Source organism: Apteryx rowi, unplaced genomic scaffold (assembly GCF_003343035.1).
Source record: "Apteryx rowi isolate R43461 unplaced genomic scaffold, aptRow1 scaffold_387, whole genome shotgun sequence".
NCBI classification, from domain to species: Eukaryota; Metazoa; Chordata; class Aves; order Apterygiformes; family Apterygidae; genus Apteryx; species Apteryx rowi.
In genome coordinates this window covers 125,827-149,790 of record NW_020450385.1, presented here as the reverse complement: position 1 = coordinate 149,790, position 23,964 = coordinate 125,827, and the positions used below count along the sequence as shown (strand labels likewise).

Below are 23,964 nucleotides of genomic sequence, written 5' to 3'. Positions count from 1 at the left end.
TGAGAGCTGAAACTGTTTATGTCCACTACTAATATGTATGGTTTCTCTGCTCAGAAAATACTTGCTCTAGCAAGAAAATACAACAAAATTGTGTGGGAGTAATTTGTTATAGTAACGGTCTAAACTGTTACTATTTTAATAATGTGTATATACTGATACTATTTTAATAATGTTACAGTAAGTAACTTCTTCTTACAGATTTTTACCAGGATTTTGAGGAGTTTAAATCTTCCAGTGGGTAGCAACCAAGTCGTTGTCCCAAGGTTCTTAACAAATGCTTATGATGTAGGACATGCGGTAATGTGGATCACAGCCATGATGGTCAGTAACACTTTTATAAAATACAACAAAAACTATTAATACTAAGCTGTAAGCAACCATGCATTTAAAATGAATTTCTTTCTGCTGTTTAGCTCCCTGCAGAAACATTTTTAAAATAAATCCGGGGTCAAACAAAGCATAAAGTGCAGTGTCTTTCTGTCAATTTGGAATGAGGGCCAAAAGGTTTATATCACAGCAGGTATCTGTGGCATTCTGGAAGTTCACAGCCAGCTACAAACACCACTGCAGATGCACACTTAGACCCACTGTATGGAATTCTTGCATTTAATAGTGTACCTTCGCACATCAGAGGGAGAGAACTTGCCTCTTAGTGCTGAGTTTGGAGGGGCGGGGGGTTGCACATGTAGTTTGGTGCTTTGAGTCAATGGCTGTGATCAGCGAGAATGCTCATTTACATCTCATAGTACTGTGTGCTGCCTTTTCATGTTAAACTTAATCCATATAGTAAAATTGCATGTTTTATTTTGGACAGGGTGGACCAAGTAAACTAGTGCAGAAGCACTTATGTGGATTGTTCAGCAGCATTGCCTCTTTTTATCATCCTTCAAATAATGGACGCTGGCTGGTGAGTTTCTTGCCTATCGAGACAATAACTTTGCTGCCTGTAATACCAGCAGTCAAACTTGTCAAATCAAAGGTGCCGATAGGTGCCTTACGTGCTCCAACAGTTTGCTTGTCTTTTGGTTTTATAATATTTTGAGTCTTTAAATTTCTAGTTATGTCATCACACTAATTCAAATCATACTTTGATTCTGATGTCAGGAATGCAGCTTATGGGAGTCTCCTTCAAACATCTTACCTAAGCACAGTTTAGTCTAAAATTAGATATTTAAGTCATATATTGCTAAGAAAAAAGTCAGCACTTCAAGGAAGAGTGATCTACAGCATCAGTGTTATCTGTGTAATATAGGTAGTGCGAATACCCTTTAATATTGGTGACCTACCATTTCCCAGATAGCAAAATATAATTTTGATTAACCAAAAATGAAATTGATTTTTAACGCATGTCTAGTTTGGAGCATAGCCTTTTTGATGGTGTAACTAGGGGATTTTTCTGCTAGAGAATGTGAGGGCATCTGTGATAGCTGGTAAAGGGTGCAAGTTAAAATGGCAAGGCTGGTCTAAGCTGTGCCAGAGGAGCTGACTTGTTCTAGAAGAGGATGTTTACATACATGTAAATGTGCAGAGAATGCTCTCAAAGATCTCCCAATTACTGGTAAGTAATCTTGATTCTTGACTGTATCCTTTGTACATATTTTTCCTAATTTTTGAAGAATCATAATCATCAGTGCTGGCAGTATAACCTTACTGTTTTGCGAACGGAAGTTTAATGACAAATTTGGGACCTTGTATTTTAGAACTCTTTGGAGTTTTTCTTTATGATGGTTGTGTAATTTCAAGGTATTGGCTTATTTATTAACTGTCTGTTGTGCACCTAGCAACTCAGGTTTTGCTACTGCCAAGTAATTGAAACTGATTGTAGCATTTCCTGTATATCCAACAGAACAAACTGATGAAGCTACTTCAAAGGTTACCCAGTGGTGTCGTCAGAAGGCTACATCGTGAGCGCTACAAGAAAATGACGTGGTTAACTCCTGTGCCTGATAGTCATAAACTTACTGATCAGGATGTTACTGACTTTGTAGAATGCATCATTCAACCTGTTCTTCTGGCTATGTTTAGTAAAACTGGAAGCCTGGAGGCTGCTCAAGCCCTGCAGAACCTTGCACTGATGCGCCCTGAGTTAGTAATTCCACCTGTACTTGAGAAGTAAGTTTTACAGAAACATTGCAGTTTTGCCATTCCCTTATCAGCAAATAAATACTCAAAGTCAAAGCGCGCACATTAAACAATAAAGAATATCCTTGCTGCAATTGAATGTTTGCAGTGAGTGCTGCTAAGGTAAGTTTTATACATGTCTCAGAGCAGTCACCTGAGTTGGGACAAAGTGAGGAGAACAACCTTTTTTCCTCCCTCCCTCCCTCTCTTCCTCCCTCCCTCTCTCCCTCCCTCTCTTCCCATGCCTGGCTAATGAAATACTTCTGGGAGCTTAGTAGGGAGCTAACACCATAGCTTGTGTAATTGAGGGTGGTCCTCAGGTGGTTTGCATTTTGGTTAGCGTTTTATGTCAGATAGTGGATGGATGAAAAGTAACTTTGTGCTCCTTATTCATGGGTTGCTTTGTGCCCTCTCACTAGCTCACTATTAGGGCCAAATATAAAGAAGTGTCCAGCATTTTTGGGTAGTAATGAGCATATGTTTTTTACTTTGTGTCAAAGTATGTACGTTACAGGTAGCTTAAAATTAATATCCTTGCTTCTGACTTCATAAGCAAATCACTAAAGCAAGTGTCCATCTAAAATGCTTAGTTTCTCCCACTACTAATGCCTTGCTAATGACTAATTTCAAAAAACTAATTCCTTCCTGCCCAGATGAACAGCTTTCTTCCTAGTGCCTATCCATGTTCTCCCTCCTATGCAATCTTTAGCACTTTTCCTTTAACAATCCGTGTCGTAAAACCAATATAGAAATGAATTTATCTTAAGAGCCCTTCCTGAGTTCCATACCTTACTGGCTCAACTGTTTATAAAAACTTGATTAATCTGCTGTTATGTGAAAACGGTTCAAACATAACATGTCCAAGAAAGACAGCAGTGGAAGTCCATATTGGGTATGACTATACCTCCTATTTTGAGAGCAGACTGAGTGTCTGTTCAGTAGATCAAACTATCACTAGTACGTTTGTCTTGTCTGGAATTCCACATTCATTTTGTTGAGTAGATATTGCCCCTTTATGCTTTGAGGGATGTAGGTCAGGGGTAGCACGATGACTCCAGTTGGAACTGTAGGTGGTTGTTAACAGTAAGAAATCTGGTGCAGTTTATTAAAAATGCTTGGTGTAAAAAATGCAGGTTTAAAAATCCTTGTAATTTAACAGGTTGAAGAAAAGTATGAACTTTAATGTAACATTAAATAATATATCCTTTATCTACTTAGAAGCAATCAAGGCAAACTTTCATGCTTGCAAAAAGAACCTTACACTTTCAAGTACACAGTCTGCATTAGTTTATGTATATATTGCTAATAGTATCATAATAAAATTCATTTAATAAGGCCTGGCTTTTATTGATAAGCCATTAGCAACATATAATTGAACAATGCCACCTATAGAAGTTGGTCCTTAAAGTTCAAAAACCAAAAACATAATAGGCTTGACTCTAGAAGTCTATGCCGTTATTAATCCCTATGCTGCAATTACTAACAAATTATTTTATTCTGAATTTGTTGCGAATAGGACTGGTCAGCTGGAAGGAACATATTCTAAAAGAACAGTGTTAGTTCCATTGGAAATAGATTGCAAAACCAGTTTTGAATCACTGATTAGCGTAAAAATGTTTTCTTGTAGAAATTGTATACCCTTTTTTGTAGAAAATAACATGTGCAATCTGTTTTTTTTGTTATTGTTCCTAATATGGCTGCTCTGAAACTTTATAGAACGTATCCTGCACTTGAGACATTGACCGAACCTCATCAGCTCACAGCTACTCTAAGCTGTGTAATCGGAGTAGCTCGTAGCCTGGTATCCGGGGGGAAGTGGTTTCCTGAAGGTCCGACACACATGCTACCTCTACTGATGAGAGCATTGCCTGGGGTGGATCCAAATGACTTCAGCAAATGCATGGTGAGTGTATAAATCTTACCCCTTTTTAGAATATGGTTAACTAATTAGGTTACTCTGACAGCTTTTTTTTTTTTTTTTCAATTGATACAAGAGCAAGTAAAACTCATGTTTCTTAGCCTGATTTTGTTACAGCTCTGTTCCTGTACAATTTTATTTGTTAAAAAAAAAAACCAGTTAATATTACAAGCCTCTAACTTACGGTATTGCCTTTGGCTTATTGGACAATGCCAAGTGAATCTTTAACGATAGATTTTGATAAGCAACGTACTGATTTGTTGGACTGTTAAATGAGATAAAGTAGATGTTCTAAAGCTAGTAGCAAATATTCCTTGTGTTTTCAAATCAATAGAAAGACCTTTTCTATTTTACTAAATCTTTATTAAATCAGGTCCTAAAAGCCCACATATTCAGGAATTCATATCCATTGATTATTCAAATAATGTAAACATTAATTGGCTTTTGCAGCTTAAAATTTAGCAGGAAATAAGGGTGTGGGGTTTTTTTTGGTTTTGTGTTTTAAACAGAAATTTGAGTCTTCTTTGTGTAGTCACAGCCCTAAGGGTTTGGGGTTTTTTGCCTGGAATCAGAAATGATTATTGAAGTTTTAGGGTGGGAGAACTAGTCTATGGATTTTTTTTTTTTTTTTTTTTGTAATGTTTCTACTTTAGCTCCTATACCTTAATTTCAGAAGTTTTTTTAAATATATTATTAAAGAGCTATTTGCAACTCTCAACAGATTACATTCCAGTTTATTGCAACATTTTCTACTTTGGTGCCTTTAGTAGATTGTTCATCTGTGTTGCAAGAAAGAGATGATCTCTCAGAGGTAAGAATGCTGTGCAGCTATAAAAATAAAATCATAACCTACAGTTTTTAATTTCAAGCAGTGTAATGTTCTCTTCAGAAATATTACTGGTTTGCTACTGTCATCTTGTGCAAGTAATGTTGCATTAAAAAAAAAAAAAATTAAAACTTATGTATCACATTTGCTTCTGGTCGATATGATGGAGCTGACATCAGCCTACGAATTGGCCATGTATTCCTGGCATTCATTGTTAGTGATAGGTTGTTGTGGAGATGTGTAAAACTTAAATGGCTTAATATTTTCATGTTGAAACTTAGCTGGACAATGCCCTGTGCAGCCTAATCTGATGCTGAGCTGGCCCTGCTTTGAGTAGGTTGGACTAGATTGTCTCTAGAGATCCCTTGCCACCAAAATTTTTTATGATTCTGACAAAAGAGCAGCTTCGTTAGTATTAAAGTTTTTGAAGCTTCTTATGACCTTAAAACTTTTAAGATAACAATAAATCAAAAAGAAAATGCAGGTGACTCCAGTGTTGTTATAAGATGTAAACATATCACTTCTAGTTCAAAACTAGTCCAACTTAATGCAGGATAAAAGGCAACCAAGTCTGGGAGGCTCTGGAAGGAGCTTGGTCTCCTGTTGTTGAAAGCTTCTTAAGTTTAAAAATAATGGGATGCTGCTTCTGTTTGTATTTATTTTTCAGAAAACTAATGCATTCTTGAACACTTAAGGGCTGTTTTCATCTTATGGGAAAGCATTTAAAAATACTCACACCTCTTTAAAAGTGTTCCTGTAGTCATGCTTCTCTCTTCTGATTAAGGTGCTGTTGCTGTCTCTTCAGATGCTTGTTAATCTCCTCTAATTAAGAGCTAGTAACATCATTAGACAGTGAGCCTCATCTCCCTCTTCTGTGCTCTTTCCTTTGCTGCCCCTTCATTGCTATCAGACACTGTCTCCCCACCTGTCCGCCGCTTCGAAGCGCTGTCTGTAGACATCTGCAGTCTTAAAGTTCCCTGCTCTCCATTCCTCCAGTGGTGCTCTTGCATATCAGCTTTTTCTTTTTCATGTAGTGAAAAATACAGGAGGGAATGGGAAGCAGTTTTTCCTGGTTCTCTGCTTTCTCTATTTACCACTAGACTTTTGAGTGTTGTTTTTTGTTTTGTTTTGTTTTGTTGATGACAACAGTTCAAGCACAGATAGTGAAGCTGTATCTGGTGCATTACATATGAGGCAACAGCAGTGTCAGCTATGGTAGTTGAAACTGCTGTAGTTGAAACTGCTGTGTAAAACCTGTTTTGTTCGCTGCGAGGAGACTGTCTTTGTAGTTTTGAGAACAGCTAGTAGTTACAGATCAGACAGACTCCGAACACTCTAAAAGCTATTGGAAAAAATTTAATTTCATTGGCCCAGAATTGCAGCACTCAGATTAACAGAAGAGTTTGTACATTAGCGTAAATACGTCAGCACAGCCAATTCTGCCACCACAGTTGGCACTCACTGACATCCTTGCTGGAAAGGAGGATCAGTAGTGAGGCCAAAGGCTGTATCTGTGGAGACAGACCTATTTCACCCCAAGAGCTTATTCGACTAAACATCAAAGTCAGGAAATCTAATAGGACAGTGTAAAGAAAATGTGATAGTTGTTTCATGTAGTGTACTTGAAACTATGCAAATTATCAGTTTGCAAAATACACTGTCATCCATCTCGCTTAAACTGAAAGTGTTCTTGAACTCATCACTGTAGGAAACAAAGTAGATTGTTTCCTTAAGAAAAAACCCACTTGTGTTTCTCTCGCATTGGAAAATTGTAGGTGGAAAGAGAACTGTGCTCTGCAACTGCTGAATTTGAGGATTTCGTACTACAGTTTATGGATAGGTGAGTAAGCTACGTATTGGTGAAAGCTTGGCATGAAGAACTTAAAACTTCCTAGTTCCATTTACTAAAATTGCAATTTTTCTATCTGTGTAGATGTTTTGGACTTATAGAAAGCAGCACGCTAGAACAAACCAGAGAAGAGACCGAAACTGAGAAAATGACTCATCTAGAGAGTCTAGTGGAATTAGGTCTGTCTTCTACTTTCAGTACAATCCTTACTCAGTGTTCAAAAGATATATTTCAGGTAGGTGTAACATGGGCTTTGCATCTAATTTTATATAAGGCTTAATTTTTTTTTTTATTGTGAATGACTGGTGTGTTGTATCACTATCATTTTTATAATTTTAGATTGTGATATTTGTGTCTTTTGATGGTAATGTTAACTTAATTCACTTCCTTGCTTTCCACTTCTCTCCCTCTCCCTACCACTCCCTCAACTGGGCAGAAAATTTAAGGAGCCATGAGACTAATAGGATCACAAAAATTATCTAGATTAAAGTAACTGTGAGAGAGGGGGTTGGAGAATCTATGCTGTTACGTGGACAGATTCTTTCCTTGCAGGTTGGGCTAATGCATCTTAGCCTGTTTACATTCAAATTATATTTTATGTATATTTGGAGATGGTAGGTTTAGTACATTTTGAAGCATTGCATTGGACACGTAGAGGTATAATTTTGTCTGAAATCTTCTGTTTAATTTACATCCTAAATATTTTTATTGACGTTAAGTGTTTAATTTGTATTTTTCCTGATTATTCATTATCAAAGTAGTTATATGCAATCTACATTGTATATAATTCAGCTTGCCTTGCAAGGTGTTGGATATTAATAAGCTTTTCTAAAATAGGCTGCCCATTTAAGTCCCTGTTTATTTGTTAAAAGGGGGATATCTTGGATTTACTTTTCCCACATGTGAAATAGCACCGTTTTCCCTTTAGAGGACTGTGGCTTATTGAGTGAAAATGGTTTCACTGTGTGGTTTCTCAGAAGCTTCCCCAAGCTTGTGTCAGTAAGCAAGAAGTTATCTGTCCTCCTTTCTTTCCAAAGTGAACGCTTTAGAAATGTCTCCAACTTCCAGCTGAAGGCAGTGTCCCATTGTATCACCAGTTAAAGCTCTCTGTGTTCTTAAACTCTTGGAGGGGAGAGAGGGAACCTACCTGCAACTGAATGGATTTTAGTACTAGCAGACACTGAAGCATTTTTCATGAATGTTACAGCAAATAAGAAGAAAGAAAAGAAAAAAAAGCAGAAGTCTGCAAACTATGAAGCTGTTGCAACAAACCTTTTCTCATTGTTACTTTGTAGCAGCCTTCATTCTTCAATAAAATAATTATTAAGTTTGGTACAATAAAATAATTAGGTTTGGTACAATTAGACATGAGTCATGCACAGAGCAACTCATGTGTGTACTGATAACATTCAAGATCTTCCTGAGCAGTTACTATCCATATAAGGTTTTTTTAATCTTGTTTTTCCATAATTTTGCCGACTTTAATTAAGAGGGTGGCTATGTTTTACTCAACTTCAGGTGTTCTGTAGAACTTTTTTCTGACTTCTCTGTGTCTATGTTCAGATTTTTAATTTGAATCATGTTTACAATTATATGTTTTAAAAGGGTGCAGCATTATGCACAGATGCCACCTTCTGTGTAAAATCAAATATTTGCTGATACCTTGTTTAAAAGAAAAAGTAACTTCCATCTTTTATATTCATTTTTAGGTGGCCTTGGAGAAGGTTTTTAACTTTGCTATTTCAAATATATTTGAGACAAGAGTGGCTGGTCGGATGGTTGCTGATATGTGCCGAGCTGCGGTAAAAGTGAGAGAGAATGCTCTGATTTCACTTGGTCTTTAATTAAAAAAGAAAAAAAAAAAGCCTATACTACTACTTTTTCATATGTAAGATCTTTAATTTTCCTTGTAAATACAGATGGTTCTTAATACTGTCTCTTCAAAAATCTGATGGTTGCATTTGGCACTGTCTCAAGATGATAATTGACAAAGTATTTTTAACTGTAGTTGCCTTATATTTAGTGTAGGTTTTATTGAGAGTTCAGAAATCATAGAGTCTGACTTTAGGCTGAATTGTAGTTAGAGTTGAGATACAATTTTTCCTGTTCCTCTCTTTTTCAATAGTCTTGTTAAAGGATTTTTATCAGTGTGTGCATTGAGTTCCATAAGGTGTGTGTGTTTTTTCTTAATGGACCGTTTATGATGCTATTTCCAGTGCCGCCCTGAAGAATCCTTGAAGCTCTTTGTACCCCATTGCTGCAGTGTTATAACTCACCTTACCGTCAGTAAGTTTAAAATATTTCTAATATGACACTTGCTTCGTTTTGAGGAGTTTTTACTAAACATAAAAACAATATCAACTTTTTCCTTTCCCCTCCTCTTCCCTCCCCCCCCCCCCAAATTAATCTCAGTGATGGAAAAATGGTTCTGCCTGTGATTTCTTAATTAAAAACAAAAGTGTTTACTTTCAAGACAAATTATCAAATTACAAGAACACAGTTCTTTAAAAATTTGGCAGTTTAAAATATGTCTCTAAATGTATTCCTCTATTCATCAAAAACTAAACAAGGGATTAAATGTGCTGAAGTAACTCTTAGGTGGATGGGGTGAAGAATGAATTGGAAGGGTTGCAAGAGAAGGGTTGGGAGTAAACTTTTGAGATGCAAGAGTCTGGTTTATTGTTTATCTTTTTTGTAAAACTGGACTGCAGCATAGTAATGGCAGTGCTTATCACTTGTTTCTCCAGATGATGACGTCTTGTGTGATGAAGAACTAGATAAGGAACTACTCTGGAATCTTCAGCTTTTGTCAGAGGTATTGCATAGAATACTCTTCCCCCATACATGTATATGCCATCACTGAATCCTATTTAATGCCCCTGAAAGAAATGAACAATAAACTTCTGTTGAAAAAAACAGTTGTATGAAAGATATTGCATAACTTCTTTTTCTTATCTAACTCTGAATGAGATGAAAGTCAATGTTTGAAGAAAATAAAGGTATGCTATGTACAGGGAATAAAATTGAAGTGTCTTTGATACAAATAATTGAGGGATAGAGAAAGAAGAGGGATCAATGCAGGGAAAAACTTAAGATCCTTTTGTAAAAGAAATTTTCTAAAATGAATCTCAATGTTAATGAGTAAAGGTAGAAAATTTGAGGTCAAAAAGCACTCTGTGTTGCAGAAGATGTGTGTTACTTAAATTTTTTCAACAGCAGTAGAAGTTGTAGTTCATGTGTAAGTTCAGTCTTCAAGTTGAATTAGATGTGATTTATGGAGTGAAACCTGGTACATGCTCTTTTGAGTGGTATAGTCCTCTCTATAGTCTAGAACAAAATCTGTTACATTTACCTCTTGCAATGTTTGTCTTTCCTATTAGATCACTCGAGTGGATGGAAAGAAGTTGCTACCGTACAGGGAGCAGCTTGGGAAGATTCTGCAGCGAACCCTACATTTAACCTGTAAGCAGGGTTACATTCTGTCTTGTAACCTACTGCACCATCTTCTTCGTTCTGCTACACTTATCTACCCCACAGAATACTGCAGTGTGCCAGGTGGCTTTGACAAGCCTCTTTCTGAATACTTTCCTATCAAGGCAAGGATTTTCATTTATTTAGGATTAGAGGATTTGACTTTTTTTTAACAATCCCGCGCTATTTTACTTGTTTTTTGAACATAGGTAGAAGCTATGGAAAGTGTAATTGAAAGATGCTTTAAACTTTGAAATGTGTTTAGCAAATTACAAGTTACTTGAATATTCAAAATACATTGAGAACAAAAAATGAATGCTGACTGTGCTGAGTAGTTTTATAGCACGGCATGATTGGGGTGTGCGTGTGTGATAAAATGACAATTCATAATAATTGCATGACTATAATTAAGTAAAAGTAAAAAAAAAAAAAAAAAAAAAGTAAAAGTAAAGTAAAAAATAAGTTGAAAGTACCTGCTCATGCTTCTTATGTTGTAATATATGATGTGTTGAATTGAGACTTGGCTATCATAAAGTACCGTGGTATAAACTGTTAACTTTGAGGTTAAGAAGGAGAATTTTGCTGTTTTCTAACTTAAACATCCAGTTATGGAAGTATTTGTGACTAAAATTCATCTGCCCTTGTGGATGAGAGTTACAGCCTTTCCTGGTTCCTCTTCCTATTAATGTGGCCATTAGATGTAATGAGTAATGATGGGTGTGTGCAAAATGGGTATAAATCCATCAGTGCAGAACAGCTGCAAGAAGGGAGATACGATATTTTAAAGGCAGAATAACAAATGAGTAGTGACTCTACACTGAACTTCATCTTGAGATAAAAATCAAAGTCGAAGTGGCAATGTTAAAAGTTACTGGAAGTAACAAAAGTAATGTGCTGGTCTGCTGTTAGGACTTTGAGGTTGATTTACCAGTATCGCAGACAAACAGTGGACTAGTCAGATGGCCTGTTTGACTATAAAATTGCATTTTGCCTAAAAATGTTCTTGTATGCAATTTTAAAACTACAGAAAATCTCATGCTTGTTCCTGAAAGCCAGTACAGATCTATGAAATGATGAGAAAATCAAGTAGGACTGGATACTCCTTTAAAAAAACAGGGAAAAAAAAAAAATCTTTATATGCCTCAACCAAAGAAAAAAACCTTTTAAAATTCTTCCTCTGGAAACTGAGGGGGGAAAAATAAAACACAATCCTTCAGTGCTTATCATACGTAAGTGGCTAATTTAGAAATCAACTCTTAATTGTTATGAAGAGTTTTTGTCATTTACATGCTTCCTACCCTGCCCCAATATAAAATTCCAATTTTGTTACTTTCTCAAATAATGTTAATGGAAACCAGCACTAGCCTGGTCTTCCAAGGAAGAGAAGTAATAGCAGGCTATGTTGAATAAGTGTGCTATCATAGTTCTTTGAACTTTTTGTCCAGTCAGATCAGTTAGGTATTTTAGTAACAGATTGTGAAGTTTTTGTAATCCTAAGTTACCACATAAAATTGGACAAAGACAGGAAATGGAAAGTCAAGATTTCACAGGGGCTTTCGAGAGCATATCTATTAACTGATATAGCTGTAAGCACAGAACTTCATCTATGAATGTGAACTAATAATAAACATCTATTTATTTTTTTCTTTCAAGTACTCAGGTGGTGTCAATTCTATAGCACATCTGAGCTCTCTGTAAATAAAAGACAAGTTGTCTTTGTTATGGGGTGACCTGGCATTGTATGGAAAGTCGCACTTAAAAACTAACTCTCATTTTTAAAAAAGAAAATGCCAAATTTCCAGATAGTACTTCAAAACTGCTAAGGAGCATTACAAAATGGGCTAGGAATATCAAATGTCCTAGTCAGACTTCAGAATATTCTGAATTTGTACCTAGCCAAAGGAAAAATAAAGTTATTTTTCAGTTAGAACAGTGCAGTCCTTGGGCAGTTACTCCTTTTAAGTATGTACTATGTTCAAGGTACATTGTAGATAGTATACCAGGTTTGGGGTTTTTGCTTGGTTTTACGATGTCTTATTTTTTTCTGAATAACTGCTTTATAGCAGTAACTAGTTTGTGTGGGGGTTATTTAGTGATATTAAATGCTATTTTTAACAACAGTTAAGCTTCATAGTTTGGTTAATAGGACATGTCTTATTTATTGTAGGACTGGGGTAAACCAGGTGACCTGTGGAACTTGGATATCCAGTGGCACGTTCCTTCATCTGAGGAAATAAACTTTGCTTTTTATTTGCTGGATACTTTTCTTCATCCCGAACTTGCCAGACTAGAGCACTATGCAACTGGAAAACTAGAAATGTCCAGGTCAGTGGTGGTATGTAATATAGAGAATTTGTGTATCCACTAATGGTTGTTTTCGGTAGTTATTGCACTACAAAAGTGAGAGAGTGAAATACTAGTGTTACACTGTCTTTTGATATTATTGCAAGCATCCTTCCAAGATTTTTGATTCTTTAAATAAAACAGGTGGAAGTGCATTTCATAAAATAGGTAACAGATTACTTTGAAACATGCCTTTAAAAATTCCCAAACAGAAAAGGCTTTGTACCAATATAAACAGTGTCTTAAAGAATTTTTGTTTTGTTTTTGTATTTATGCTACCAATTATGGTTCCACTTATCTTTTTCTTGCTGACTAAAATTCTTCCTTTGGACTACATCTTGTTACTTTGGCACAACCAATTTGTGTTCCTAAGCTATGAAATGGGGCACAGACTGATTTGGCTTGGTAATCTGCTTCTCCCCACTACCTTCTGGCAAGTAAAAGGCGTGGTGTATTAACTGGCGTTCTTAACCAGAACAGCTTTCTGATTCAGTATATAGTGTTTCCCCACAAAAAGCAATGATGGTGTAACTAAGGAGGCAACACAGAGTCAGTGGCATGAGCAGAGGGGAATGGAGGCAAGAATAGTGTTAGCCAGTCTTACTAAACTTTGATGTGAAACTGGAAACTAAGAATAGTTTTCTATGTATAAGATACTCGTGAATTTAGTATGTGCTAAAGCATTGACAAGTAACAAATAGCTAAAGCTATTTACAAGCATTATGTCTCAACCTTTCTTTATTTCTCATCTTAAGACTTCTCACCCTTGCAATATGTACCTCAGTTGATGTTCATAACAACATGTGACAGTACACCTCATGCTGTAAAGTGCTGCCCTGCATAAAGCAGGGTGTATCAGGCTCCTAAATATTTTTTTATCTATGGTCAAGTTCCCACATTGCTTTCTATCTGTAAAATACAGCATGTGCTCAACGCATCAAAGCCACCAAATTTCAACCATAAAGTATGCTTAAACTAAAAGAAAAAAAGATAATGTTTCATATTTAAGGCTTTAGATTACTCATACGTTTCTTTTCCTTGTTTCCTTTCTGTCTGATACCTTATGCGTAAAGCCCTTAATTTATAATAGAACTGGGCTTTGGTTTGGTCAAGGCTTCAGTGTGCTACCTAATAGAAATACATTATGATGATTTGGGAAAATACAACCAAATGTTTGAATTGTCAATTAAGTTGGAAGGCAAGACAGCAAAACTGCAGGAGTAGAGAATACTGTTTATAGCTGAGTGAGTAAAAGGTGTGAATAAATGAGAGGCTAAGTGAACCTGCTACTGCTTTGAATTCCAATACTTAAAATTTCTGAAGCTAGAATTCTGCTCAAGTTTCTTTTTCCAGTATTTCATTGGCTGATAATTGGAAATTAAATGTTTTTAATATACTTAGGTGCTTCAGAATAAGACTTTGTATTGCAAAAGGTGAAATGAAAAATTCTCATGGTCTCAATATGCCATAATTCTCTACAGTAGCACAGGAAAAAAAGTAAAAAGTGTTCACATTGTTAAATTGTATTTTATCAACAGACAATAACATTCACTCATAAAGAAAATATTCCCTCATCCTACTCCTGGTAGAAAGGACTTGGAGAAGAAGAGTTGTAATGGGGCTTGATCTCAGACTAGATAAAATTTTTTAAAATTTTTTTTTGGTAAAGCTATCTTTTTTTTTCTATCAATCTGTCTCATTTCATTGAAACTTCCTTCACTGTTTCAGAATGTAAAATTTCCAAAGCAATTTTTTCAGAAAATGAAGTTGAATGTTGTTCTACGATAGTATTAGGTTGGATCAGAAAAGCACGGCTTTCTGTAGTGCATCCTCTTGTGTTTAGAACTGATAGAGCTTTAAAAAAATGTTATAAAACCTTATGAAAACAGACATTTATCAGTTGTATATTTCCAACCATTTGGCATAACTGTTAAAGTGATCGGGTTTTGTTCTTTGTTTTAAGAGATGATGTGCAGCAGTGCCTCGCTATAGTGCATAACTGCTTGATTGGTTCGGGGAATATTCTGCCTCCCCTAAAAGGAGAAAGGATAGCTCATCTGTAAGTAAAGTTTATTCATATATCACAAACATTTTAGCAATTGTATTACATCATCCTGTTTTTTAGTGTTTTCTTATGGCTATTATTGTTGAGAACTGCTTTTACTAATTACTTTAAAAAAACTCTTCTACTGGTATAAATATATTGAAATTTGAAATAATGATTTGCAAAAACACCTGAGTGTTTAAAAATATGAAATAACATTAAGTGCTTTTCATGCAAGACTCTGAAAACATTTTAAAAAGGTAGGTGACAGCATTGCATTGCTGGTAGCCTTTTATGTAAAGGAAATGGAAGCTAGGCATTTACCGATGTGTTTAATATCCAGGGAGAAAAGCAAAGATTCCAACTCTCAACTCTATATTCACTGATCACTCAATCAAATAGCCACTCTCTTCTTCCCTGTGAAAATTTCTTAAAATATCTGACTTGCATAATTTCAAAAAACAGCAACCACCTCCCCTTCCTCCAAAGGAGGCCTCAAAACCATAGTGCATTGCCATCTTATTCATGTTTCTATTACCTTGAAGAAATAATCATCAACATCCTGAACTTACCTTCTTCCTGGCTGTGTCCTTATATTAAAATAGGAGGTAAATCTGTTTTGAAAGCTCATATCCCTGTGAATAGTGTCACAGAAGAAACTGGCCTTTGGTAGCAGTATACAGTAGGACTCCAGAAAAAATGCTCGAGTGAACTATTGTTTTGGAAGTAACAGGAATGTTTTGTTGCATTGGAGTAGTTCAGGTTTTAGAAAGATCATTGTTTAATACATGGGATTGCTTCTTAAGTCTTGACTGTTTCGAGAGAGAGAGTTGAAATACTAACGTTAGAGGCAGTTATGAGTTTGATCCCAGTGTTCCTATTGTTACATATCATGTTTTGAAATATGGAGGGTTCCAGTTAAGCTTATAGCCTAAGTCTGTATTTGGGGACTGTAAAGTTGTTGTTGAAACTTTTTGCCAAAGTGCCAAGGAGTGTTGATGTTGTTTCAGATGCTTTATTTTACAGGCTTAGCCTGTGTGAGCTCCTTCCTTGTACAGGAGGAGAGGCTTCTCTTGGGTGTATTTTAGAGTATTTGTTAAGCTGGAGAGCTTTGTAGAGGCCATCTTTTACCACTGACTATACAAGAAACTTAGGGAAATAATTCTTTTGGTTAGAGCCTGAATGTCATGCAGTCACGCCGACTGGGAATATCTTTGATAGTAAGGACTACAACACCCTTTCAGAAGGTACTGGCTGCTGTGCCAGTCTTGTTTTGCCAGGTCAGCACGGGGAAAATGTGGGACCAGTGTTATCATCACTTCTTGGTTCAATCTGAATCCTGTCCTGCCATCTTTTGGGTGGCAAGCACTATTTAAACTAAACCTTTACAATTCTTAAAGCTCATGAGTTAAAGGATAGAGGGTCTTTTGTGTTGGTTCATGAAAAAAAGACCAATTTACTGTTCTTGGATGTTATGGACTTGAATATGACTAAGTGCTGTCCTGGCCCAAAAAATTTCTAACACCACCAAAAAAAAATCTGTTGTCGATAAAGTAATCTCTTAATCAAGGAAGAAACGCCTGTGTATGAGTAAGCAGTTTCACCCCTCTTATCTAAGCCGCCTGATCATTAAGAACTAAAGCTTCATTTGGTAGAAGTAATAGTCTCACCACCTTTGGTGAGACTATTAAGTGAGTTGCAACTGTTATTAGAAAGTGTATATGCAGACTGTCTTTGGTTTTGTTTTGGGAGTGAATTGTTCAGGATCATCTTCTGTTTATGCTGCTGGGCAAGATCTGTAAATTCTTAATTTACAAATGAGGACATTAGCCTACAGTCAACTTCTAAAAGACTTGTATATTTATGGAAGGTTTGCTTCATTCTGTTAGGTATCTATGCTGCCTTATTGAATGTATACAATTTACACGAGAACATGCTGAAATCAATTTGTGACTAAAGAAATTAAAATCTGACTCTTCTTTTCTCATGTAATCTGAACTTTGAAACTCAGTTAGTTTATTGTAGATGTCTGCAGGGCTTCAGAATTATTTGTTCTTTGGCTGGACTTTATGCATTCTGACAAAACCTCTTCTACCACACTGTGAGCAGGTCTTATGTCCAAACTTTAGTTTTACATTAAGGCTTTTTAAAAACATAATTAAGGCAGTTTTTTCAGTGACTTTATATCGGACTCCGGAACCTTCCCTCCAAAATTGCATGAATTTTTGTCTAAGTAAGTTTTAGTTCTCATTCTGTGTATGATCGGAATGTGTGCATTATCACAAATGGAAAATGGACTTCTAGTGAAGGAGAAAATTTGGGGTAAATAGAGTAGATTTGTACACAGTTGATTGTTCTTTGGCCTAGGAAGATGGACTAATCAATATTTTAAGAGATTTCATTGTGTAGTATTTCACAGACTTCATGTCAAATAAATGTTAGCTCCTTATCAGTTTGAGGAAGAGGTAGATTACGTTCAATTTACTCGGCAAGAAAAATTATAAAGCATCCGGAGTGATGAGGCTCAGCTGATCTGTCCAGGATGGATAGTATTCATTTTACTGACATTTCTTTTGAAATGTATATTCTGTTTTAGTAGGTTGGTTACTATATATGACACAGAAGGGATTGTACCAAGTAGGAAGATGTCCTCTCCACTTCTTTCTTCTCTCTCCTGCCCCAGCTATCCTCCCCTTTCCCTTTGAGAAATAACGGAAATATTTGGGGAGAGGAAGGCCTCTTGATTAAAAGACAATATAAACAGCTTCCTGTGAACACAGTGTTTTCTATCCCATATGTCTGTAATATGGCATCCAGTTTGAGCAGGAGATGCCTTTTGCTGAACTTGCTATCAGAACAGAAAAAGGTTGATTTTAATTGTAATTGTATCATGAATTTTTTTTGTCAAAGCTATTAGTTACAAATAATGGGAATGCAATGGGAATGCACATCTCAAATTTGAAAGCGAAGAGCTTTTATTGACAGTGATGAAGTCAATTATCCAGAATGCCCTTATTTTAAGTGCTGTGTACTCACAGTACAGCACACTAGCGGTGGTGATGTTCACTATCTTAATGTGGCAGTGTAGGAATGTTTTGAATGCAAGTATTGGTGAATAGCTTGATACATTCAAGTTAGAAAATTCTACAAATGCACTTTTAAAACAAACTGGCATAGAAGATTTCTTATCAAAATTCCTTCTACACCACTTAAGTCTAATGAAACATGGTTGATCACACATCACGGAACACAACATTCCTGTTTGTGCTGGCTTTAAAGCGGGGCTGAATCTGTGCAACTGCTAGTTTTCTACATCTTGATGGTTAAGGGTATGTGAAGATTCCTGCTGAGACAGATTACAAGTGTTTGTTCTCTTGTGATCCTCTAGTCTGCTCACTGAACAGAAGGAAAGTCACATAGGTGTAAGATGTTGGAACTATATATTTTGAACCTCAGCAGAAGAAACGTGGGGACAGAATGAGCCTTAGCTTCTTGTATGTAGCAGGATGGTAAACTGGACATGATGGTTCAGTTAGTAGTGTGGACTATACCTGCCAAGATGCTTTTTCCCCAGACAGTACAGGGTTTCTCTGTTTGAGTGAAAGCTGCTCAGATATTTGCAGATGTCTTCTTTTTGAGTATGTTCACAACCTTGCCGGGGGGAGGCAGTGGTGGGAATGAAGGAGAAAGGAGCTGCTTTCTCCATTAGGAGCAAGGTGCAGCAGCAGTGAGATCCTGCTGTATCTGCTGTCAGCTCCAGATTTTTTTGGTTAGGCAGCAGCAGGCCTCAGTGGAGTGTTTCTTACCCCTGCTCTCCTCCAGATTTCTAATAGCAGCTCCTGAGAGAACAGGTGTGAGCAGATGGGGTAGAAGAGATGGAGTGTTGTCTGCACAACAGTCCCCAAAGTGACAGGTGAGATCTCTGCAGCTGATGAGTGAATGACACTGACCTAGAGTGGAGGGAATGTCCAGACTGTTTAATAGCCAGTTAGGTTAAAGGGAAAAACAGACTGATCTTGAGAATTAAGTTCAGATATAAAACTGTTACTGAAAGATCACTAAATGCTGTGAATTACCAAAAGGTATCAGGCTCTCAAACAGGTTCAGTGCACAATCCAAGAATTCAGTTGGATTTTAGAACTGTGATTTTATTTTTATACCAATCTGTTTGTAAGTATGCATATACATATGCATTTCAGTTTCTTGTTAGAAAATATTGAGATTTGACTTCAATAAATCCTTTCCTAAAATACATTGATAACTTCGGGTTTTATAGGTACATTTGTTGAAGTGCTACTTCTTGGTAATAGGCAAATTGCTACTATGTTTCAGTTATCTCGGCCTTTGTATTGCTAATGATTACAAGCATTATCATAAATTTAAACTGATCTAATTTTACTGTTGATTTAATTAAATCGATAATAACAGCTAGTGGTACAAGACATTACTGAGTGAGAAAATAAGATGGGGGGGAGGGTGTTTTTCAGCTTAAGTAAAATGGAAAACTAATTATTCAAATTGCATATTGACCATATGTCACAAATGTCACAAGCTGCCTAAAAGGTCATTTCATTATTGGTTGTAATAATCTGTGTTGTTGCAGAAAATTTCGATGCTTTACATGTAAGATTGTCTTGATGGGTGAATTTAAATCACAGTATGGTATAAATATGGTAGTCTTCTAAAGGGCAAACATAATAACAAAGGTTATGAACACTGGTATTGGGAGAAAAAAAATGATTGAACCTGGATTTGAGTCCTAAAACGTTCTGTTAAAAACTTACAAGGTTGAATACATGAGTCTGCTTTCCACTGAAGTTAAAATTAGGTTAGATTACTTGCTGCTTGGTGTTTTGTTGTAGCTATAATTCTCTTGAAAGTTACTTCTGCAATAGCAAACAGAACTGTTGTGAGTATAAAACTTCCCCTCTAGCATAGGAAAATAAGGGTGTAACACATCTTACTATAGTAGTACTGTTAACCTGTGATTCTTGTTTGTTTGCTATAGATGATGTATTACAGTTCACAATGTCCTCTTTATGAAATGAACATTTAAAAGTCTGTTTCCACTAGTCACTTCTAAAAACTTTTCATCTTGAAAAGTTTTATGTGGGAAGATCTATTTCTGTGGACTCTTACAGGTGTGTTTTTCCCCCCAGTGTCAAACAACTAAGAGTAGTAATAATTTCAGTATGTCTTTGCTCATTAATATTTCTCCATGTTGTGAATAGCCTTTATTTGCCTCTTGGCAGGTCATGTTAATTTTAAAAATATATTTGCTTCTAGAATAGTGAAGATAGAAAACTTTTCTGATGTCTTTGATTATTTGTTAAAGCTGAAATTGAATAAAATTCCTCAGCGTTGGTATGGTATCTTCTATTTGCTAGATAGAATCAAATTGTGGTTTTATTTTCATAGCTTGATAAATGCTGGTTAGAGTAAAGGTTTCAAAAGTTCCCTTTGTCTGCAAGTAAGAGTGTACGTAGGCGTGAGCCGCCTTGAATCTCTTACCAATCTAGGTTAATGTTTTCATGTTGCTTGATTAGTTTCTCTTACTCCTTTTTTTATTCTTTGAGTGTGGTAGTCTGTGAACTGAAAGGTGATATGTGTAGTACAGAAAGCACATGGTTAGACTGACAAGCACTTGACTTGCTGTGTTCAGTATACCCCAAAATAAACACTGCGTGTGTCCACGCACGTGCGTACGTATGGTCACTATACCCAACTGCTTAGCTGTTGTGAAGTGCCTCAAGTGTTTTTCTTGTTCAGTGAGCTTGAACGTAAATGGTTTAGATTTCGTGATGCTCCAACTTTTTCAGAGACCAAGCAAATCCTGTGGTGTTTGTGTGCAGGTTTTTTCCTTTCTCAGTCCTCCTGAATATCCCATCATAGCTTAATTAAAAAATACTCCACACTGTTTTTAAAGCTTACAGTGTTACTGTGAATGTTTCATATACGAGCAGGTGTTTAGCAAGGTTACAGGCAATTCAATAGAAAAGAGACTTGTGCACAATCTATTTGCACATAAACTCCACAATTGAAAGTTGTCAGGATGGAAGAGGACAGTTGAATTTCAGTAGGAAACAGAAGTTTCATGACTGTCGCTTGATGCTGTTTTTTTTTTTTTTTTCTTAGCTATCAGGAACAAGTAATATGCCTCCCTTTATCTTTTTAGAAGGGTGAATGAGTGTTTTTCTGAAGTGCTAGGCATAACAAATCAATAGAAAACTGAACTTCATGAATCAATAGCCTGTACTTATGCTCTTTGTTCCACGTAATGTGTTCTTCATCTTTAGCAGATACGCAGTTAGTTTCAGGTGTGTTCTCTGAAATACTTGCTTTAAAGCAAATAAATGCATAGTTACAAGGGGGAGGGAAGAAAAGTTGGGGAGGATGTGAGGGAGCAATCCTGTACAAGAGCAGCAGTATTTTGTGGCTGAGTTAAGGTGTTCCAAGCTCTAGAGACAGCTGATGTGAGTTAGCCTGACACAGCTGGGAAAAATGAACACAGTGGGGTTTTTTGCCAATGCCTGCAGAAGAACAGCACAATGGTTACCTTGCTACACGAGGTGTGTGTAGGTATATGTACTGCTTCTACACATACAGTCTACTCTTTTCCTTCAAGGACCACTGTAATGTTAAGGATTATGAATAACTTCAATGCGCTTTTATTACGACAACTGTAATGGCATGCAAATAAAGATATTTTTCAAATGCAGACAATATAAAGCTCTCTAAGGTTAAGTCTTTTGCTGATGTTCAGTTCCTCACAGCTTACCTACTGAGGTGCTAGCTCTGAGCAGCTGTTTCAGAGAGGCAAAAACAGGGTTACTCACAGAATTTCCTGGCCCTTCCTTTTTTTTCCCCCTGTCTCCCCCTTAATACTGCTCGGTTAGTCAAGATGCATATTGCTCCACTCTTCCTACAGATGTTGGTAGGAGCTTTTGTATTGTTCTTTCGCTGAAGAGGCTCAGCCTAGAGGGCAAGGGTGAGAGGGCTGCTCTGCAGTGTGTGTGTGGATGTGACCCGGGATGAGGGGCCGGGCTAGCTAACCTCTCTTGGCATCTCCAGGAAACTTCCCAGCTCCGCTGGGGGAGCTGCACACAGGAGAGGAAACGGGTACTCCTCCACGGTGAGTAACCCTGTTTTCTCCTTGTTCACCTTCCAACTGTTGTCTTGTACTTTTAAATCTCTAATGCTAATGTAGGTTGATATGGCCCTTGGTCTGGTCCTTTACATGGCACGGTACTTTTTTTTGCAATTAGAAAAATTTCCTGTGCAACTTGCTCAGTGGAGTGATGCTAAATGGTGTTTGTTCCTGAAAATCTGTATGTGATTGCTAAACCGTTACTTATAAAATGAGGAATATGTCCACAAAGACTTGAATAAAGTGCTCTGTAAAGTGTTTGGAAGTGGAAAAATATAGTACATAATTTTTTCCTCAAAAAAATGATGCTTTAGGCTCTGCAGTGTGACAAACAAGGGAATGAATTCTTCAGAGTTCTGTTTAATTGGATTTCTGGTTTAGCTGTAATTTTGGAAACTTATTGCTCCTAAGTTCTCTTGGCAATTATTCTGCGTGCAATGCTGTTGAATCAGAACGAAGCGTGGTATTTCGTACGCATTGCATCAAGTATTGTCTGGAGAATCTTGCTATCAGTGTTGGCTGTAAAGTTATTAAAAACATTTTATGCCTCTTCCTTTATACGTCCTAAGGAAAACCTTCATAGTTGTTTGGGGGTTTTGTGTTTTTTTTGTTTTTGTTTTGTTTTTTTCCTGGCTCAGTGGCTGACGCTTTCAGTGCTGAACATTACCAGCCTAGTTTGTGGGCCAGCTGAAAACCTTTTTTACATTTTGAATGTATTATTTTCTTCTTCTTAGTAGCCCTATTGAAATGAATGGTTTTGCCTGTGGAGCAATGTAAGGAATATCCCAGTCTAGTTCGTGGTTTATTGGATGCTACAAATTGAGGAGTTGTTGCTGGTCTGCCCAGGAACCTGAAGTGCAAAGTAGAGAGATCTCGGTGTTGTTCTTCCTTTGTTTTAAAATTCAGAGATATGTTCAGAACTTGGCTGGCTGGTGAAGGTAACTGAATGTGTTCTGCTGGGAAGGGGAGGGAAGAAAAGATACGTAATCTTTCTGTAGACTACCTGAGAAAAAACTAGGAAATAGCACTTTAATTTTCCTTGCTGCCTCATAGATAGGAAAACCTTATGGAAACTTAATTTGGACATTTTTATCAGGGAAAACTGTTTAAGGGTAAAAATGTTTTAAAATATTGTAGAAAAATTTTGCTGCTTTGAGCTCATTTAGCTGTCAGTGTATCCAGCATACTGTACAAAAGAAACTGGTTGCTTAATATGTTTCTGCCTGAGGTTGTTGGATTTGTCCCTTAACTTTTCTATAAGGAGCAGTATTTGGGGATGGGAAGATTCTTCTTGGTTTTTTAGAGGTTAAGTTCAGAAATATTCCCTTTCTGCATCTTCGAAATAAAGATCTGATATTAGAGAAATACATAACTCTTTTCTAAATCAGTCATGTAGATGATTCTAAAAGAGCAAGTGTGAGATACCACAGAAGCTTTATGTATGTTTTAGCAGGAGCAACATGCTGGGTTGATGTTGGATATCGAAAATTGTATTAGTGGCCAAGTTGTACCTTGAGCACCTAACAGTGCTGAGTGTTTTGTTTGTTTGTTTTTGAAGGAGGAAAAATAGGTGTAAAACTATTGTAATAGCTTACTTTCAAGTTTAATTCAGTGCTACTAGAAATGCAACAAGGAAAATGAAAGGAGAATGTCACTTCTTGATGCCCAAATAATTAGGAATAGGCATTTTGGTTTGACTTTAACTGGTGCAGATGTGACTGTTACAAGGGTTGTGAAGTTAGTTTGTTTACCTAAATTTTGATTGCAAGTTTTTTTTTCCTTGAGATTGACATTCATTCATCTAGTCGGCACAATAATTGTAGCACTCTTGTTTTAATGTATTCATGTTAACAGTAGAAATATGACCCATATTTCTGGTTTTTGTTCAAGAAAGCTTTGTAATTGCCTGAAATTTGGATGGTTATTTTAGTATCTGATAGAATGTGCTCTGATGCAGAATCTGTAGGTGCTTTCAGTTGGGTTATTTAGCATTTGTAATAGTAATAGGTTCACATTCCTTCACTTAGCTTTCTGTTTGCTCTGATTATACTATCAATGCAGTTTTACATTAAAAAAAAAATATGGATTTCTTGCTGATACTACTCATTTAGTATAACTGTGCAGAATTTCTGGCTTCTGACTTTCTTTCCAAAGCATACTGATTTTTTTGTTCTTGAGGGTTGGAATTCATCTACCTTAATGTTTTCAGGGGAGAGGTGGTAGGTTTAAAAAAAAAAAAAAAAAA

General features: G+C 36.5%; 1 protein-coding gene across 5 annotated transcripts in view; it reads left to right on the top strand.

The window, feature by feature from the left end:
- Window positions 1-23,964, top strand: part of PSME4 (proteasome activator subunit 4) — a 77,543-nt gene that overhangs the window by 22,198 nt on the left and 31,381 nt on the right. For all 5 annotated transcript variants that reach the window (XR_003254929.1, XM_026074384.1, XM_026074382.1 and 2 more), the window contains 13 exons: window positions 199-321; window positions 815-907; window positions 1,847-2,112; window positions 3,838-4,024; window positions 4,761-4,850; window positions 6,641-6,705; window positions 6,799-6,949; window positions 8,424-8,522; window positions 8,931-9,000; window positions 9,462-9,529; window positions 10,095-10,310; window positions 12,353-12,510; window positions 14,492-14,587. Coding sequence is in view for 4 of the 5 variants with exons in the window: in XM_026074384.1 (XP_025930169.1) it covers window positions 199-321; window positions 815-907; window positions 1,847-2,112; window positions 3,838-4,024; window positions 4,761-4,850; window positions 6,641-6,705; window positions 6,799-6,949; window positions 8,424-8,522; window positions 8,931-9,000; window positions 9,462-9,529; window positions 10,095-10,310; window positions 12,353-12,510; window positions 14,492-14,587 (1,682 nt within the window). In the remaining variant the exon portion in view is untranslated. The remainder of the gene's footprint in view (window positions 1-198; window positions 322-814; window positions 908-1,846; window positions 2,113-3,837; window positions 4,025-4,760; window positions 4,851-6,640; window positions 6,706-6,798; window positions 6,950-8,423; window positions 8,523-8,930; window positions 9,001-9,461; window positions 9,530-10,094; window positions 10,311-12,352; window positions 12,511-14,491; window positions 14,588-23,964) is intronic.